The sequence below is a fragment of the Eucyclogobius newberryi genome, unplaced genomic scaffold, assembly GCF_026437365.1.
Source record: "Eucyclogobius newberryi isolate DKJ021-1_F unplaced genomic scaffold, fEucNew1.0.hap1 SCAF_6, whole genome shotgun sequence".
In the NCBI taxonomy this organism is placed as follows: domain Eukaryota; kingdom Metazoa; phylum Chordata; class Actinopteri; order Gobiiformes; family Gobiidae; genus Eucyclogobius; species Eucyclogobius newberryi.
Genome location: NW_027316278.1, coordinates 36312244 through 36332885, shown reverse-complemented (window position 1 = coordinate 36332885; position 20642 = coordinate 36312244). Strand labels below are relative to the sequence as shown.

General features: G+C 41.6%; 1 protein-coding gene across 1 annotated transcript; it reads right to left on the bottom strand.

The window, feature by feature from the left end:
- Positions 1 to 49: 49 nt before the first annotated feature.
- Positions 50 to 20417, bottom strand: LOC140346937 (uncharacterized). Its single transcript, XM_072433164.1, has 22 exons — positions 20231 to 20417; positions 16120 to 16224; positions 15949 to 16037; positions 11900 to 12037; positions 10628 to 10787; positions 10120 to 10193; positions 9985 to 10040; positions 9722 to 9839; positions 9538 to 9617; positions 9334 to 9466; positions 9178 to 9246; positions 6834 to 6951; positions 5743 to 6173; positions 5511 to 5605; positions 5342 to 5436; positions 4213 to 4286; positions 4064 to 4141; positions 3896 to 3965; positions 3585 to 3698; positions 3436 to 3491; positions 2893 to 2955; positions 50 to 1738 (listed from the first exon to the last, which is right to left on the bottom strand). Exons 2-22 carry the CDS (start codon positions 16202 to 16204, stop codon positions 1613 to 1615), a joined length of 2322 nt encoding a protein of 773 aa, XP_072289265.1. The 5' UTR covers positions 16205 to 16224; positions 20231 to 20417; the 3' UTR covers positions 50 to 1612.
- Positions 20418 to 20642: the final 225 nt, after the last annotated feature.

The window sequence follows — 20642 nt, the reverse complement described above, 5'->3', positions numbered from 1 at the left end:
GGGAGAAGGACTTTATTTACAGTGTGAGTGGAGCTTTTTAAAAGTTCACACAGAAAACTCAAAGGGTGAAAAGGAGTAAAAAATATATTTATTAAAAGTGTTTTTCAATATTACAGTAACACTGATTGTCTCATAATGATTTGAGTGTTTTTCTGCTGAGATGGCAGTGAGTGTCGGTCGACTGTACAATCAGGCTGAGGCTAAATAAACCATTAAAATACAAGAATCTTACGCATTTCAGAACATGTTTGTAGAGGTCTAAACTGCAAGGTTAAATTTTTTTTTTAGTTTGAATGAAAAGACCGGATAGTTTGTTGTTTGCAGTGGACATTCTATTGAGTCCATTTGCAAAAACAGAAGTGTCTTTTGAAAGGTTTACGATTTACTATTTATTAGTGTTTTTAAAAAAAGCCAAATCTACTTTGGCACAGCGCAAATATTATTTCAACCCCTTCATGAGTAAATCCCCTCAACTATACTGTTAATGTGTAGAACATGGTATAAAAAAGTAAAAAGTGGCACATTTTCAAAGCAGACATTATACTGTTATACTGAACCAATCCTCCTGCTGGAGTGAAGATAAGTCATATTCATTTGTTGGACAGAGGAAATGTTGCACATTTTGCGGAATTCTTTCATGTGGAAACTTAACCCAATAATTACAGAAATATTAAGGATTAACCAGGATAAATTATGCACTTTTATAATGTGGTAATGTGAACTATTAGAATTCAGAGGTAAATAAACAACTATATTGCTGTTGCTATAAAACCTGTATACTATTGTATACAGATGATATATGTATACTATTATCCATCCATCCATTTTCTACCGCTTGTTCCCTTTCGGGGTCGCGGGTGACTGAAGCCTATCCCAGTGACTTAGGGCCTTAGGCGGGGTGCACCCTGGACAGTGGCCAACTCGTCGCAGGGTTAAATATACTATTATAACAGATCATAAACTAATACATGCATAGTAATCACAGGATCTCTTTGGGTGGAGCACATGGTTCTCTGGCTTCCTCCATCCAAACACAGTGTGTGAGGGCAACTCTAAATTGCCCCTAGTGAATGTTTGTGTGTCTCTGTTAACCCTATGACGAGCTGGCATCTGTCCAGGGTGAACCCCGCCTAAGGCCCTAAGTCACTGGGATAGGTTCCAGTCACCTGTGGGTAACTTATTTTTCAAAAATGTTTTCATTTTTGTCTTTACTACGCAAGTTTAGCCTTTTTTCCATGTGTTTTCTTGCCGAAACCAGCACAATTGTGAACAAATCAAATAAATTGGATTACTCACATCAGATGGAACTGTTTACATCAGATAATGATTAGATGTTTGATCTCTGTGGAAACACAGCCAGTTCAATCTGATGTGAGTAATCTGACTTGTGATTGTTCACGCCTGTGCAGGTTTTGACCAAGAAAATGATGCAAAAAAAGTGATAGACAAAATGAATGAGAACGTGTTACTTTGTCTTCCAAATACAACAGCTACTCTAAAACTACTGATGCACTGACACACGTCACCAGGCGTTTGGAAGCTCACATTTCTCTTCATTCAGTGTGGTTATTACTGTATGAAAGTTCCATAGTGTGTGCGTTATTTGTGTATTTCAGTCCTGCGCAGTAGAGTCCAGCTGGTCCACTCTGTGCCTCAGTCCCCTCAGGTTCTGCTCCGTCTCCAGGTCTCGCTCCTGGAGGCTCTGGTCCTGACTTCGTAGGGAGCAGTGAAGTCGGGCCTAAAGAAAAACAAAACAAACGTATGGATATCATCTATCCATAAATCTCTTTGGTTTGCAGAGGAATTGCCTCAATATGATCATTTATGATGAAGAAATTAAAAGTTGCAATAATAAATTCACCATGCTATTATGTTTAACTCCCTTTTATTATGCACAGGCATAATAATGTACAGAGATTATAGTCGGTCTAGTTATGCTTAGGCTGTTTTCCACTGGTAAAGTTCTATGCTTGCTCGTCTTCAGCTGGTTTGGAAAAGTGTGCATGCGCACACCTGTGCGGAAGCATGTGTTTATTAGCGCGACATATCACAGCTCTCGTCTCCGCAGATTTCAGTCTCTTCTGAGCTGGAACACAGTCTTCCTCTGCTGTCCTTCAGCCTGTACACTGAAGGATCTCGCTAAACACACACCAGCATATCAACCATGCATGCGCAGCCAGGGAAACGTGCTGCTATGCTGGGGACGAGCCAGAACAAGGCTGCAGCTGTGTACTAAGATGAAAGGGATGATTGATATGTGGAAGGACTAATCGACTGTCCACGCCATGAGGAGATGAGACTCAGATTTGGCGCCAAAAATCCTCCATAATTCCTTTGTCCATAGCTTAGACAATTATAAAAATAGAAACAGAAAGAGTAACAATTATTATCAAAATCTTTGCGGGGATCCGGATTAAAACCCGTGGGCCGCATAATGCCAGGTTTGTAGGGTCTTAACGGCCCATCTCAATGTAACATGTCATGGCGGATTTGCCATTGTGTATAAAAGATGCTGCCACTTTTTTGATGGCAGCTTTAGTAGGTTCCACTTTTGTACTTTGAGTATGTTGCTCTGGAGGTACTCAGATTCTAGCTCTAGACCACTATTCTACAACCACTGGGACAGTTATGGAGTAGCTAGGTATGACAGTGGCACTCCTTGGCTGCTCCTACGGTCACATCCACTTGATTTGACCATGTCATTAGAACGGTGCGATAAGGCAAGTTTATTTGTAGAGCACATTTCATACACAAGGCAATCCAAAATGCTTCACACAACAGGGCCTCCAGCAGCTCCAACCTCAGCATCCTTCAGTAAACACGCCTGCTCCTCCGGTTTGTCTAAGTCCAACATTTCATCGTGGACACTAATATAAATAATTCATCTCTTACTCTCAGAGAGTCTTGTTTGAGCTCAAGTTCATCCGTCTCCGCCTCCACTCTCCACCTCTCCTCCTGGAAAAAAACAATAAAACAAAAAACAGAATTACAAACAGAGGCGTGATAGTTTTTACTGCTGTAACACTTCGAGAGACCAGGAGCCAGGTGCACGAGCTGGTGTTAAATCGGCCCTGATTCCTCTGCACCAGCTCAGGGTAAGACCAGCTGTGACTGGTCCAGAAAATGCTCTGCTTGTTCTCTGAAAACATAATAGATTCTCTTCTTTCACGGCATAAATTATCCATAAGAGTTGTGTTATTTATTTATTTATTAGAAGGAACTATATAAGGCTAAATCTCAAACGGATCATGCAAAACTATTAAAGAAAAGGTCAACATACTGTATTTCTGATTTATCATTTGCGACAAGCACAGAATCCTGTTTGCGACAGGCTTAGAAAAGCGTTAAGACCGACTTTACAACCAGCTGGTGCACTCGGCCCCAGGAGTCTAACCCACAGGATGACCACTCTGCCACAGTCACACGGGCCTGTACCTCTGAGCTGGACGCTGACCTGAGGCCAGCTGTGGACAGGTAGAATTCTTCTTCATCTGAATTCTGGAAATACAAGCGTTGAAGGGTTAGACTCATTAGGAGAGTGTAATTACATTTCTACACACAGTAGTCACGGAGACACATGGTACTCACGTCACGTTCACTCGGCAGCTCCTCCTCTTTCAGGTGAAGCCCCTCCTCCTTGTGTCTAAACTCCGCCTCTCTCTCCAGCAGCTGTTGCTCTCGCTGCCACAGCTCTTCACCTTCAGACAAACAGGAAACATAATCGCGTCACAATATTCACAAAAGTCTATAGTCTGCCACTAGATGGAGCCATTGAGCCATAGATCACCCTTCTGCTCCTGTATTTCTGTTGTTTAAGCTAAATACAGTCTGGAACTGGTCTTTTCACAAATTGTGGATGTAAGGAGACCTCCACTTGTGAAGCTGCTTGACTCACTCAGTTTGTGCAGCTGCTCCTGGGTCACACGGCGCCCCCTGTCTTCGCTCTCTGTCACTGCAGCTGAAGCCTGATGAATAATGTTTATCAGTGGTTTGGTCCTGGTGTAACTAAGTGTTCTTGACACAGACAGTGAGCAGATGCCTTCAGGCTCTGTGTGAATTGTACCTGTGTGTGTGCTCTGTGTTCCACCTCCTGCAGCTCAGCTTGTTTCTGTTTGTGCTTCTCACTGAGAGCAGACACTTCCTACAGACATTAAACACATTATTAAGACATTGTTCATATGTACAAGTGAGTACAAAGTGAGGAGGCAGAACCTGTTCCAGAGTTTGGAGTTGGACTTTCCTCTCCTCCACTTTCCCTCCGAGGAGACTCAGCAGCTCAGTGCTCTCTGAAACACAAGACAACACAATATTTATTACTGTAGATTCAAAAGTAACTGAGGCCCCGTCATTGTTCACAATAAAAATAATACCTAACTTTATATTGCACAATATAAGCATAGCACAACACTACATTATTCAGTCCACACTTGTAGCCACAGCTGCCCTGAGACAGCCTGATGGTGAGGCTGGCTATCTGTGCCATCGCTCACGCATGGTGGGTGAAGTGTGTTGCCAAAGTTTGAATGTGATTTGGTTGAATGTGATTGGTTGATTCTGAAGAGGGTGCAACCTCATTGTTTCAGTTTGTTTTATTTTTACTCCCCCCCAAAGGATGTATTTTGTTTTGTTTTTTCAACTGAATCAAACAGGTTTAAGTCACATTAAAGGTGGAATGGACGATTTTTTTCAGCAATTTTTTTATCATATTTCCTCTTGGCGTGGATAAATCATTTGTCCTGCCACGTATCAATCATAAAACGCACCTGTCGCTCACCTGCAGCCGCATCAGGCTCCTCCCACGTTTCCGCGTGCCTAAGCGCATGGATCTATCATAATATAGTTCCCTCAGTGTACGGGGCCAAATGAAGACGGAGAAAGACAGTTCGAGCTGACGCAGAAGTGGACGAGAGATGCGATGCGCTCCGTTGCGCTAATAAACAAAATGCACGTGTGTGTTGTATCGGTCCACACGGGGGAGTGGCATGTGCACGGGGGAGTGGCATGTGCACTTCTGCCTGCGTTCTCAAATCGCCGAAAAATCGTCCATTGCGCCTTTAAAGGTGGAAAAAGTTCTGAAAGGATTTATGTTGGTCTCATTTCTTTTCATCACAAAATCTTTTTCTTCTTTTATCCAATGTAAATGCAATGTAAAATGCATTCTAAAACTGAACTGAGTTTGTGTATATTCCTGTGTTGGCTGAGCACTGCGTCTTTGTAAAAACGCAGAAACAATGTATCAGTTGTACCAATATTGCTCCATTAACCCTGCCCATAACTCCTCACAAGGCCTATGTTCCTTTTAGACAAATCCAGTAGCAGTATTTTAGAAAACACTTCTTACCATCGAGCTTCTTCTGATTGGCTGTCGCCTCTTGTTGAGTGAGCAGTGATTGGCTCTGCTCCTGTTTGAGTTTCTGAAGCACTGCAGACAGACATCTGACTCACACAACACAGGAGTTTGCAATATTTTTCTGATCTTTTTGGCTATATTTTTCAGTTAATAGTTAAACCTGTGTGCATGTCTGCGTCTGTCCTCCAGGTGGCGACACTGCTGTTGGAGGCTGCAGTTCTGCTCTTTACTCTGCTCCACTTTCTCCTTCACCACCTGAAAACACGCAGACACACAGGCCGTTTCTCAATCCATGTCCTTGTGCAGACTGTTGTGCTTGTGGTTTTTGGGCCCTTGAGCATTTTCCTATGAACTGGAAATCTCAAAACTAGAAACTACAATTGAATACTCACCTGAAGCTCCCTCGTATGTCGCTCTGTCTCTTTAAGGCACGACTTCGCCTCCTCCTGCCGCATCTCCACTTCCTGTTGCAGTGCCGTAAGCTCCGCCCTCTTGTTGTCCATCTCAGCCTGTGGTCGGTCCGCTTCCCTCTGCTTCTCCATCACTTCCTCCTCTTCCTTCCCTCTCAGCACTTCCAGTTTCATGAGACGTTCTGACTCGGTTTGGTTCAGTTGAGCTTTGGCCTGCTTCATCTCGGTCTTGATCTGGTCTGCCTGGTCTTTGGTGCGGTCTAGCAGGTCCTGAGCCTGATCCAGTTTGGTCCGGGTCTGGTCTAGCCAGAGTTGGGTCTTCTGAAGTTTCTTGAGCGCTTTGGATTGTAGCGTTCTCAAATTGGCCAGTTCTTGTTGTCGTGAGAGCACCTCCTCCAGAACCTGCATCAACTCTGGGGCAGAAAAGAAGAAAAGACCCTTTCAAATGCTCTGTCAGCAGAATGCCCCAAATTCCAAAATGGAGGCGACTGGAGGCAAAATCAAGTAAACCATAACACATTTTCACTGTTTAACTGACATCAGATCTAAATGATAATGGTTTAATGGTCAGCCATAGACAGCATCCTGATCTACTGTTGCAGCGTGTGGTTTTCCAGCTGCACAGAGGAGAACTAAAAGGACCTGCATCGGGTGGCGAGGGCAGCAGTACGGGCACCACTGACCGCCCTCAGGGACATTTACAGGAGCCAACTGAGGCCAGACACATCTACAGGGATCAATCATTCCTATTCTGTAATTCACCCCATTTTCTGCTCGACCAGGGAGTAAGTGGCTAAACTGCTTTTCATTGTTGTTTTTTTACCTGACTATTCTGTTCTATTCTTTTTTATTCAATTCTACTCCAATTAAATCTCCTAATGAATAAACAAATTCTGTAAAAGCAAATATTCAATGTCTCTGATGTCACTGGCATGTGTGCTTTTACTTTGACAAAACCACCTGGATTGTTCATATTTGTTCATATCCCAGTTTCTCCAGTGAAATCACAAGTATGTCCATTCCAGACTTTGAGAAAACGTTCCTAGTGTGGGCCTGGTTTGAGGGTTCAATACCGGTTCGGGTAGAGTCCAGCTCAGACCGAAGACGCTCCAGTCCCTGTTCTTCTTCTGCTGTGGCTGAGACCAAAGAGCTCCTCTGAGAAAACAGCGCCTCCTGCTGTTCCACCAGCGACTGCGCAGAGGACCACAGCACAAAACATTTACACACGCGTTTGCTAATTAATGATTAATTATGTCCTGGTTTAAGCTGATTTGGAACTTCTTTGATCTATATTTAGTTCTGGGTTCTGGATCTTCATTAAAGGTTGAGTGGACAATTTTTTTGGCCCAAATCTGAGTCTTATTCCCTCGTGGCGTGGACTGCCGATTAGTCCTGCCACATATCAATCATAAAACGCACCTACCGCTCACCTGCAGCCTCGTCAGGCTCGTCCCACGTTTCCGCGTGTCTAAGCGCATTGATCTATCATAATATAGTTCCCTCAGTGTACGGGGCAAAATGAAGACGGAGAAAGACTGTTCGAGCTGACTCAGAAGAAGACGGAAATCAACGGGAGACGAGAGATGCGATGCGCTCCGTCGCGCTCATAAACAAACGCACGTGTGTGTTGTATCAGTCCACACGGGGGAGTGGCATGCGCACTTCCGCCTGCGTTCTCAAATCGCCGAAAAATCGTCCATTGCGCCTTTAAGTTATTGATAAAGGACGAATATGTCAAATTGTGCATATGACAGGTTTTTATTTTTTTCTAATTTTGACTTTATTTGGTGTATTTATACCTGTTGTACATATAAATTATAGTTTTCCACATTTATAGTTTTACAGTAGATATTTGTGGAGAAAATATTAAAAAATCTGTAGAAAATGACAGGATGTGACATCACATCACTCGTTCCAGTCAAGTTTTATGCATGATTTTCAAAAGGAACAACTTTTTTGACTCTCTAAACATTAATTCAACAAAATAAAGTCGCTCTCATATATTTCTATAAGTCAAATAAAAATATGTGTGACATTAGATGAGTTTTTGCCCAGTGTTTGCTCATCATGTTCATCATGTCATCAATTACAAACAGGGAGGGAAATTATGATAAAATTTTAATATTTTTTTCACAAAATTCTAAATGTATTTATCTTAAATGCATTTTAGTTCAAGGAGTAGTCCAACCTGTCAGAGGCCCTTTAATTCACGTGGTTTACGAGGTTGTCTTATGAGCTCAGAAATCAGTCCTTTTGAATATTGCCCTGATAGTTACGTCACAGATCAGAGATGCATACGTCTCCAGCATCATGTCTTATTGTTATTATTATTATTATTATTTGGTGGGATCAGTGCATGTTAATGAACATACATGATATACATCCTGTAAATACATCTAGCATAGCAGTTGTATTGTATTTTATTTTTCACTGCTCACAGCAAAGGGAACTCCAAAGCTGTAATAACATACTGGAAATGGAGTGTTTTTTTTTTTTTAATCAAAAGCATGTTTGCCACTGTAAACACAATAAGTCAGTTTACACTTTGTGCAAAACAACACACACAGTGATTTACAACACTGAACACACTTGTATGCATTTAGACACAGAAATATATCAAGATGTCACTTCATTGCAATTCTAAAGCACTGACTGTCAAATGACCACACCCATGTGCCAAATGACCACACCCATGTGCCAAATGACCACACCCATGTGCCAAATGACCACACCCATGTGCCAGCTCATTGAACACTGCCATTAGGTGACCAAACACAAGATTGCTTAATTGAAGACACACCAATCAGATTTAAGCACTATAAAAATGCAGCAGGTGAGTTCACCAAACTGAACCAAAATGGAAGAAAGAGGAAGAGTGAGGATGAGAAGGAGGAAGAGGAGAAGGAGAAGAAGGAGGCAGAGGCCGTGCCAGAGGTGGAGGTGGAGGTGGAGGAAGAGGAAGACTTGAAGCAGGAGGAGGAGGGGGAGGAGTTTGGGAGGGTTCTTTTTTGTACTGGATAAAATGTAATGTTCATGAAAACTGGGAATGTTTTGCAAATTCACGGTGAACTTCACCCACACGACTCTATGCGCTTAGAAGCAGGATTAGCTGAAAGTGTTTAAGGTTTTCAACAGCAGTGTGTAACTGGTGCCAACATAGTTAAGTCATATGCAACGTGTGTGTTTCATATGGTAAGAAAATCTGGTTTTGATCAATTAGTGTAGAGTTTTTTTCAAAGAGTGTTTAATTTTGCAAAGGAGATAAGGTGTTTTGCTAATTGGGTTTGTGGTTGTAATAATTCTGTGTAGGGTTTTGCTAAATAAAACAAAACCATCAAAATTGTGTTTATTCAATCGTAAAAAAACTGTAAAAGCTAATTAAAGCCACAGAACGTCCTGGTGTAGTATTATAATTACCTGTAGAGTGGTCTTGAGTCTAGTTTCTTGGTCCCTCAGCGCTTCTGTTCTCTGCTGCAGTCGCTCCTCCTGCAAACACATTCAACTTGATGATATTTCCTACTTGATCTGGTACAAAACATGTGACATACTTCTTTCTGTAGAAGAATCGCTGACCTGGTTTCTTAGAGACGTCAGCTTGTCCGAAGAGTCCAGGCACCGGGACAAAACCGGGTCTAAATCTGGACTTGAATTTAGGATTTGGACACAACTGGACTTCTTCAGAATCTCCACCTCGTCCTTGAGTTCCCTGAAAACATCCAATGAACATAGTTGTTGTGGTAGAAAACCAGATAAGCTTTTGTGAGGTAAAAGTGTTACTTGAGCTGTAGTTGTGTCTGCTGCAGGCAGGTAGCACTATCCTTAGCTCTGCGCTGCCACTCTTCAGCTTCGTATTGGGCCTGAAGAAAGGCCATTCATTTATAAATGTATTTAAGGAGTCAAAACATCAACATTTATTATCTCAGGCTGTATGTTTTGAAGAATGATGCAGTGTGCTGTGCACCTGTGCTGTGGAGCTGTGGGCCTCCTGCAGCAGCCTCTGAGCCTGACGAAGTTCTGCTCTACGTTTCATCAGCGTCTGCTCCACACACCACACCTCCTCACACACGCCCAGAACACGCCTACAACACAAGCACAGGTGAAACATCCCTTAATGCACACATGCACACACGTGTACTGTCCACACACATGTACAGATGAAGGGTCTCTAAATGTCCACACACACATGTCCTACAGATGAAGTGTCTCTAAATGTACTGTCCTCACCTGTGTTTCCTAAGAGTTTTCCGGAGTTTTTCAGTCTCCAATCTAAGCCGGTCCCGCTAAACATAAACAAACCATGACTTATTATCTTATATAACTTACTAGATCATAATTTTTACCGTTATTGGGAATTCAAACCTGTCTGTGGTCACCCTCTGCTGGACCAAGAGCAGTGTAACAACGAAGACTATCAGAGTCCTCGTCACTTTGATCTGGAAAAACAATCAATTGTTGTGTTCCTTGGGACAAACGAAATCAGGGTCAGAGGGGAACTGTCTGGGAAATTTAAACATGTCAGCATTTAAAGTTAATATTACAATTGTTATTGAATTACATGGAGGATCATTTACATCAGTAAAATAATAACTTTTTAAGATTATAATTCTTATAAACCAATTTGACGTAAATAATAAGGAATAATCTGAGTACATCAAACTACAGAGTCCAATCACATTTGGTGTTGTTTTGTTCGTCGTTTTGAGCCAATGGTGGCGCTCATTGGCCCAATTTAGCCTTTAGTGGCAGTCCAGCTACAGTCCACCGAACATGCGCATTGCTCTTCTCCCACATGAACACAACTGGACTGAGCTACTTTTACTTTTAATGTAATGTTTCTGACTGTGTGGAAGGTGTGATTCTGTCTTACTTGTCTCTGTGTGATGATGGTGGTGGTGGTGTTGCTCCTTCATCATTGGGGTGTAGATGCAGTTCCCTCTTGCACCTGTGGGAGGCCCTTTTTTTGGAGAGCTGATCAGGGGCAGGTCCAGACCAGAGTCCTGAGTGGCTCCAGAGCCCACACTCATGCTCTGCAGAGAAGACAAAGCAGGCAGTTTAGCTTCTGAACTCATAAGTCTGTGTCCTTCTTAAGACTTTACCTGGTTTTGTGAATGATGTGCTCAGGGTTGAATCATTTGACCATCTTACCTGTTAAGCTTGAAGGAAAAGTATTTGTGCATTTGAATAAACACCAAACTCTCCTTTAATCTTTGTGTGGAGAATGTTATGAAGAAACAGAGGTGCAAAATTGTTCATTAAGCCCCTCTCCTCTGCTCCTCTGACCCTCTCCTCTGCTCCTCTGACCCTCTCCTCTGCTTCTCGTACCCTCTCCTCTGCTTCTCGTACCCTCTCCTCTGCTCCTCTGACCCTCTCCTCTGCTCCTCTGACCCGCTCCTCTGCTCCTCTGACCCTCTCCTCTGCTCCTCTGACCCTCTCCTCTGCTTCTCGTACCCTCTCCTCTGCTCCTCTGACCCTCTCCTCTGCTCCTCTGACCCGCTCCTCTGCTCCTCTCCTCTGCTCCTCTGACCCTCTCCTCTGCTCCTCTGACCCTCTCCTCTGCTTCTCTGACCCTCTTCTCAGCTCCTCTGACCCTCTCCTCTGCTTCTCTGACCCTCTTCTCTGCTCCTCTGACCCTCTCCTCTGCTCCTCTGACCCTCTCCTCTGCTCCTCTGACCCTCTCCTCTGCTTCTCTGACCCTCTTCTCAGCTCCTCTGACCCTCTCCTCTGCTTCTCTGACCCTCTCCTCTGCTCCTCTGACCCTCTCCTCTGCTTCTCTGACCCTCTTCTCAGCTCCTCTGACCCTCTCCTCTGCTTCTCTGACCCTCTTCTCTGCTCCTCTGACCCTCTCCTCTGCTCCTCTGACCCTCTCCTCTGCTCCTCTGACCCTCTCCTCTGCTTCTCTGACCCTCTTCTCTGCTCCTCTGACCCTCTTCTCTGCTCCTCTGACCCTCTCCTCTGCTCCTCTGACCCTCTCCTCTGCTCCTCTGACCTTCTCCTCTGCTCCTCTGACCCTCTTACTCTGTACCATATTTCTTCTAACACATCTGTGAAATGATGGACTCGTCGTGACTATAATCCTACTCATCCTCATCAAAAACAAAAACATATAATAAAAGCTAGGAATCATACAGTGGCACCTTACACTGGGATCTTTGAGGCACGATTGTACATCTCTTCTGGTTTTAGTCCTGGGTTTGGACCGTGATTTAGATCCAGATTTAATCCTGGTCGGGTCAATTCCTGGGTGCGTCTCACTGCGTTTGTCGTCTTCAGATTGGGCCTAAAAACACAGTATTAAATATTAACTGAGGGGTCTGTTCTTTGAGGTGTCAAACATATGTACATATGGCACGGGCCATATGTACATCAGCCAATAACAATACTAATAATCTGACTCAAAGATTAGACATCCACTCCCCAATGAGGTAAGAAAGGAGTGAAAGACTTAATTTTATAAGTAAGTCATCTAAATAGGGACAAATAATTAGATTCAATTTATTTTTGTAAAGCCCAAAATCACAACAGTAGTTGCCTCTGAGGGCGACAGTGAAGAACAGATCAAACAATGTTCGTATACTATATATAACAACAACTATATATAAAAATATAATATATAACTGGGAAAAATAAGTTAACTTTGTTTTGACAGATGAAGAGTTGAAAAATGTATATTTTTGTTTAGAACCTGCCACATTGAATGAGACTTTCTCCGACCTGACCAGCGGACCACCCGTGCATCACAGCGGTGGACCATCTTTCTGTGTAAATATCTCATGTTACAACGTAACACTCTCTCGCTAAATACGAGCTCAGGAGCAGATCGAACCAGATGTGAAGACACAGACACAGGTAAATCAGTTCACAGTAATAGTAATAAAGGACAGAGGGGACCGAGGGGACAACTGTTTTAACTGCATGTTAAGCTTCCAAATGCTGTGTGTTTTATTACAATCCAACTCATATTCACGGAGAAATTTGTCTAATTAGACCCGCGGCGGGCCTGCGGTCTGCTGTGCCGAGACCCGCGGTTCAAAAGACAACCGGCGCATCACTACCGTGTACCATCTTTATGTGTGAATGTGCGGCTTATTGACAGGTGCGGTCTTATATATGTATAATGTATTTTTTCTTTGTAAATTTTGTTGATGCGGTTTATATTCAGGAGCGCTCTATAGCCCGAAAATTACGGTATTTGTTGTGCCATGATTTTTGTTATATTTAAATTTAATGGATCCATGCCTTTGTTTTATTTTGATTGATTTTGCTGTGTCATGTTTTCTGTGTTTTGTTTTGTGTTTATATTCTGAAATATTTGATAAAAATTAAATTTTAAAAAAGTTCTCTCTACGATGGCAGCTGCAGCCACGTTCATGCTCCTAGCTCCCTTTGCTTTACACAAACCCTGTCCACGAATGTGCTTTCTTGTCATGTCAATAGAATAGACCAAGACTGAGGCAAAACTAAACAAGATTTAAGTTCCTTCCCGACAAGACTTACAAGAAAAACGAGACTTAAGTTCTTTCCCGATTTGTGAATGTTCCGCTAGCAGCAACTTAACACTTCCTGTGACACTTAAAAAATAAAGGCAGTGCTCTCCCAGGGTCTTTTAAAGGAATGGTAAATATGCCTCATACAGGGTCGCATTTTCCTCCAAGGATGGTTCCAAAGATACATGCACCATAAACACACTATTACATGGTGTATAAGTCTAAACACACTATTACATGTGTATAAGTCTAAACATACTATTACATGGCGTATAAGTCTAAACACACTATTACATGGCGTATAAGTCTAAACACACTATTACATGGCGTATAAGTCTAAACACACTATTACATGGTGTATAAGCCTAAACACACTATTACATGGCGTATAAGTCTAAACACACTATTACATGGCGTATAAGTCTAAACATACTATTACATGGCGTATAAGTCTAAACACACTATTACATGGTGTATAAGCCTAAACACACTATTACATGGTGTATAAGTCTAAACACACTATTACATGGTGTATAAGTCTAAACATACTATTACATGGTGTATAAGTCTAAACACACTATTACATGGTGTATAAGTCTAAACATACTATTACATGGTGTATAAGTCTAAACACACTATTACATGGTGTATAAGTCTAAACACACTATTACATGGTGTATAAGTCTAAACATACTATTACATGGTGTATAAGTCTAAACACACTATTACATGGTGTATAAGTCTAAACATACTATTACATGGTGTATAAGCCTAAACACACTATTACATGGTGTATAAGTCTAAACACACTATTACATGGTGTATAAGTCTAAACATACTATTACATGGTGTATAAGTCTAAACACACTATTACATGGTGTATAAGTCTAAACACACTATTACATGGTGTATAAGTCTAAACATACTATTACATGGTGTATAAGTCTAAACACACTATTACATGGTGTATAAGCCTAAACACACTATTACATGGTGTATAAGTCTAAACATACTATTACATGGCGTATAAGCCTAAACACACTATTACATGGCGTATAAGTCTAAACATACTATTACATGGTGTATAAGTCTAAACACACTATTACATGGTGTATAAGTCTAAACATACTATTACATGGCGTATAAGTCTAAACATACTATTACATGGTGTATAAGTCTAAACATACTATTACATGGTGTATAAGTCTAAACACACTATTACATGGTGTATAAGTCTAAACACACTATTACATGGTGTATAAGTCTAAACATACTATTACATGGTGTATAAGTCTAAACATACTATTACATGGCGTATAAGTCTAAACACACTATTACATGGTGTATAAGCCTATCCATCATCAAGAAATTTGAATATTGGCTATCCAAAACTTAATGGAAATGATAAATAAACACAAAGACATAGTCATTTAAATGTATTACCAATGAGCACTGTATAATGCACAATAATGAAAATGTGTTCAGTTTTAGCTAATGGGTTTTAAGGCAGTATCATGCTGAAATCATTTGGATAAATCAACTCTTCTTGGCCTTTGCATCCATTGGACACAGGCCTCATAGTCAAGACCATCAGGGTTATTTGGACCTTCAGTTCCAGGAGCATCAGGTTCTCCAGCATCTTTGTTGACAGGGAATTCCTTGACTTGGTCTTTATTATCCATAAAGTGGAGAACTCCCTCTTGCAATATGAAATTGTGAGATGACCACATTGAGATAGTCTCAAGAGGATGCTCTAGTGAGAAACTAATGTTTCTTGTCAAAACTTGTGATTGTCAATTGCCTGCGTTTAGACCTTAGACATGCTGTCAGAAGCAGTACATGTGCTTTCGTCTCGATGAGAATCTCACGTCTTGGAGTATGTGTGGTTTTTACATCTGTATGTCACCAACAGTGTGGCTGAGAAGCCAAAGCCTTGCCGTAGTTCTTTACTCTTGAATTCCCATCAAATGTGGCAAAACTTTGCCCATGGTTGACAAATGCCCACTGCCAGATCCTTGATCCTTGCTGTTTGTAGAACTCACTCCATTATCAGGCCTTGTGGTGGATCAGCGTCACTTTTGCTTTGGTCGAGCCGGTGTGCCCTCTCCAAGTGGGGGACTGCCACTCGCGTATCGCATTCTCCACAAAGAGCTCCCTGTTGTCCCCTCCGTATCCTCAGATGCTCTTCCCATGAGTATCCGATTGTTTTGGCGGGATCTTGGCCCAAGATCCAGATTTTTTTTTTCCATAGCAATTTCTATACTACAGTTCTCAGCTCTTTCAGTTAGTCTGTGTTATCTGAAATGCGCTGCTTAGTCTCAGCTACTGGTTTGTCCACTCCACCCAGCTCACGTTCCCTATTACTATTGCAACAACACATAATCAGTAGGGCAATACTAACCTGTCTCAAGATGGTAAACCCAGCACACATTCACCTCAGGTGTGTTCAAATGTAATTTAATGCCATTTAATGTCAGATAATCTCACTAAAAGTACTCCCCCTGGCCAGAGCAGTCAACTGCAGTACTAATGGACTGACCACTAGTGATAACTGGCAACAAGTTTAGGATAGCAATAGCCTAGCCAGTTATTTTTTAGAGCCATGGGACCATTAAGGGGTCTGAATGTACAACCTCTACCATGGGGTGGACATTTTAAAGATTTTTCTGTATGGGTTTTTTGAGCTGTAAAATCAACAATTCACCTGGGCTCTGAGAGACTTAAAGTACTGCTGCAATCCAAAGATGATTCCCTCCAAGTTTTTCCTTAGAGCCTCATTGGCCAGAATTTGACCTATATCCACAAAGAACAAATAAAACTATAATACAAATACAAGTCACTTTTCCATCATGAAAAAAAACATGATTCATCTCACCGTCCGTTAGCTGCTGCTCCAGCTCTTTGATCTCCTGTGTTTCCATGGCAATGCGTGACAACATGTCCTCAAGACGTCGCTCCATCCCTCACTACCCTGGTTCACCTGGTCAAAATATGACAAAGCTTTAGAGAAAATTGTCATTCTTTTTACAAAGCAAATTATTAGGGGAGGTGCATGGAACTATCTGGAATAAAAAATAAATAAGATATTATATTCTGCTTCAAGGTTTTTTGTGAAGTCACTTTAACTTAAATACTACAATGTTGCTTGAGCAATCCTGCATAGTTAGATCTCCCTCTTCAAAACCTCGTCTCCAATGACTTGAAATTAGGGCTGAAAAATTAATTGTGTTTGCAAATTACAAAATGCAATAATATAATCACAGAGACACGCAATTATGGTCCTGGAGATGAATGAAGATGAGCGCCTCCTGTGCAGCCTTGTGCAAGTAGCCACTAACTGCATTTCCATCTCCCTTATTTTTACAGTTTTTTACGATTGAATAAACACTCAAATCTAAAGTTTTGCCCAATTATCAAAACCTTACACTCAAGGAGCAAAACTCGGCCTCAGATTTGCACTACTGTAAACACAATACGTCAGTTCGCACTTTGTGCAAAACAACACACACAGTGATTTGCAACACTGAACACACTTGTATATAGAGATGTCACTTCATTGCAATTCTAAAGCACTGACTGTCAAATGACCACACCCATGTGCCAAATGACCACACCCATGTGCCAAATGACCACACCCATGTGCCAGCTCATTGAACACTGCCATTAGGTGACCAAACACAAGATTGCTTAATTGAGCACTATAAAAATGCAGCAGGTGAGTTCACCAAACTGAACCAAAATAGAAGGAAGAGGAAGAGTGAGGATGAGAAGGGGGAAGAGGAGAAGGAGAAGGAGGAGGCAGAGGCCGTGCCAGAGGTGGAGGTGGAGGTAGAAGAAGAGGAAGACTTGAAGCAGGAGGAGGAGGGGGAGGAGTTTGGGGGGTTCTTTTTTGTACTGGATAAAATGTATTGTTCATGAAAACTGGAATTTTTTTATTTTTATTTTGCCATGTTTGCTTGAGTATATGGAAAAAATAAATGACATTGACAACAGCATTAGTCTTGCGTCCTGTGTGGTGTCTACAGTAACACATCCAAGTGTGTGTAGTGTTCACTGTGTGTATTGTTTTGCAAAAAGTGTGAGCAGTGTTTCCAGTTGTGCAAATCCGAGCCATGTTTTGCAAATTTTCAAGTTTTCAACAGCAGTGTGTAACTGGTGTGTAACTGGTGTGTAACTGGTGTGTAACTGGTGTGTAACTGGTGTGTAACTGGTGCAAACATAGTTAAGTCATGTGCAACGTGTGTGTTTCATATGGTAAAAAAATATGGTTTTGATAAGTTAGTGCATAGTTTTTACAAGAGTGTTTAATTTTGCAAAGGAGCTAAGGTGTTTTGCTAATTGGGTTTATGGTTGTGCTAATTGTGTGTAGGGTTTTGCTAAATAAAACAAAACCATCAAAATTGTGTTTATTCAATCGTTAAAAACTGTAATGTGCATAGTTAAGAATCACACAAGTAACGGGAGGTTGAAACACCAAATATCACATTTAGAACCCTTAATTCGCATACAAGTTTATACGCTCGCTTCAGATGGATTTTGTTACAACACATAAGATAGCCTTTATTTGTCCACATACTGGGGAAATTTTGGTGTTGCAACGCAAACAGATACAGAAGAAGAGAGCAGATTACTCTTATAAACAAAAGCACTCTTATAAACAAAAATCTTATAGACAGAACCTTTCACATTCTTAATGAGGAATAGAGAGAAAAAAAATGAAAAATAACAATTTATTTATTTATTTTATGAAATAAAAATAAAATAACATAAGACAAACTAATAATTGCACAGTATTGCACATAATTAAGTCAGTATTGCACATGGTTAAGTCAGTAACATTATAGCTGAATCAAAGTGACATAAACTCATGAAGTGAATATTGAAACCCACGTGACTGTAGGACTACAGACCTGCACCAGAGCAGACACAGATGATGAACAAAGCCAAAATAAGCCACGACATCTCATCAGGTACGTAGGTTGTTTGCACCAAAAGCAGAGCTAAACAAACATTGATGCACCACACAAGGCTTGAAATCAAGGCTAAAATCAAAACATGTGGGCCAACTATTAACTTGCCCAGAAACACATACACGCCATCTGCAGTATCTTCATTAGAGGAGGAAATAAGGGATAGTTTATGTTTGTCCACCATTAAATATGTTGCAAGACTTCAGCTGAACATTCATCCATCCACTGGCCGGGGGCCCGCGACCCGGCACCGAGCAGTAGTCTAAGCAGGGACTCCCAGACTTCCTCCTCCCCAGACTCTTCCTCCAACTCCTCCGGGGGGATCCCGAGGCGTTCCCAGGCCAGCCAAGAGACATAGTCCCCCCAGCGTGTCCTGTCCACGGTGGGACATACCCGAAAAACCTCCCCAGGGAACAGATGCCCGAGCCACCTCAGCTGGCTCCTCTCGACGTGGAGGAGCAGTGGCTCTACTCCGAGCTCCCCCCCGTGTGACAGAGCTCCTCACCTTATCTCTAAGGGAGCGCCCAGCCACCCGAAGGAGGAAACTTGTATCCGCGATCTTGACCTTTCGGTCATTACGCAAAGCTCATGACCATAGGTCCATGAAATTTTGGCATAAATATAGGCAGGGCATGGGCAAGCAGACTGTGCCCAATGGGCCCTCTGCAGGATTAGATCACGACAGAGCAGATAGGCACCCAGATATGAGCTTGAATACTTAGAAGGAAACAGAGATACATGTAAATTTGTTATTAGCCTTTCTTGTACAAATCTTGGAAATATGCACATTTTGTAAGGGTGGAAACACAGTTGCTGTCGGCAGTCTGCAGCCTCATTGTTTTAAGATCTGCTCCGCTAGAGTTTGTGCTTCATTTTTCTGATTTACGTTACCTCCAGTTGATGGTGAAAATATGACCCTTTATAACACTGGTCACTGTGAGGCTTTGCGCTGGTTCAGAAACCACATTGAATGATAGCAGCCCGCACTGACCCTCAGCAGCACCTCCAAATCTGAGGGCATGGCTCTTGATGAAAAAAGGTATCCTGGAGGAGTTCAAGTATCTCTGGGTCTTGTGCGCAAGTGAGGAAAAGATGGAGCATGAGTTTGACATCTTTTTTCAGTTCTATAGTAATATTAATATAGATAGCAGCATTTATTATATATATATATATATATATATATATATATATATATATATATATATATATATATATATATATATATATATATATATATATATAGCATCCCCTTGAGACTATCTCAATGTGGTCATCTCTCAATCTCAAATTTCATATTGTGAGAGGAAGTTCTCCACTCCAATAAAATAGTGAAAAAGACAAAATGAGGAACGATTAACGAATTGGCGTGTCATTTTGGCAGGTATGCATGCTGGATAATAGAACATATACATGCAGGATAATAGAACAGATACATGCAGGATAATAGAACAGATACATGCAGGATAATCTATGTGCTGTCGTGACACATATTCATGTGCAATTACTGTCGGGATCACATGCAATGGTATTTATTTATTTATTTGTCTATGGGAGTTTTTATTTATTTATAGGAGATCTTCTACTGAAAGTGTTTTTCAGACTTCCTATAAGTGATCTGTTCTTCTGTATCTATCTCTGTATCTACCTGCGTTGCACCAATGAAATTTCCCCATGTGGGACAATAAAGGAATATCTTATCTTATAATAGAACAGATACATGCAGGATAGTAGAACAGATGCATGCAGGATAGTAGAACAGATGCATGCTGGATAATAGAACAGATGCATGCTGGATAAGAGAACAGATACATGCAGGATAGTAGAACAGATGCATGTTGGGTAATGTGGGTTGGTCTTTCAGATGGTCATAAGCTCTGAGGGAGGTGTTCTGTTTGATACGTATAGTAAATAAACTTTTGTAGGTTATCTTAGTTTGGTGTGATTTGGCGTGCAGCTTCTAAGTATTGTTTGGCTTCTGTTATGAGCACATATTTATGAAAAGGCTTTTGTACTCACAGTTCAGGCACACAAGTGCATTATGGGAATCACCCCTCCCTCATTCCTCCACACAGCTCCACACCAACTGCTCCTCTTTATTCCAGGTTCTATGGTCTTCATTGTTGTCTATGCGTCGCGCGTCGTTAGAAACTCAGCCTCTGCTTCTGTCCCGCTCTGTCCCGGGATCATGACTGCGCTTAAACATGTCGCTCGCGGCCCAAGAGAGGCGACCCAGAAAACACTATTTCCATAGAGCGCAATGTAACGAAAAACTGCTCGTGTTAAGCTGACAGGGACCTACAGCTTTCAGAAATGTCGCATATAGCGGCAATATTTACCTTATTTCGGGTCATTCACTTTCTCTCTGTTTAAAATTATTCAGTTGTCTTTAAAACGCATTTTAAACCGTTAGCTTCGGCTACGCTTTAGC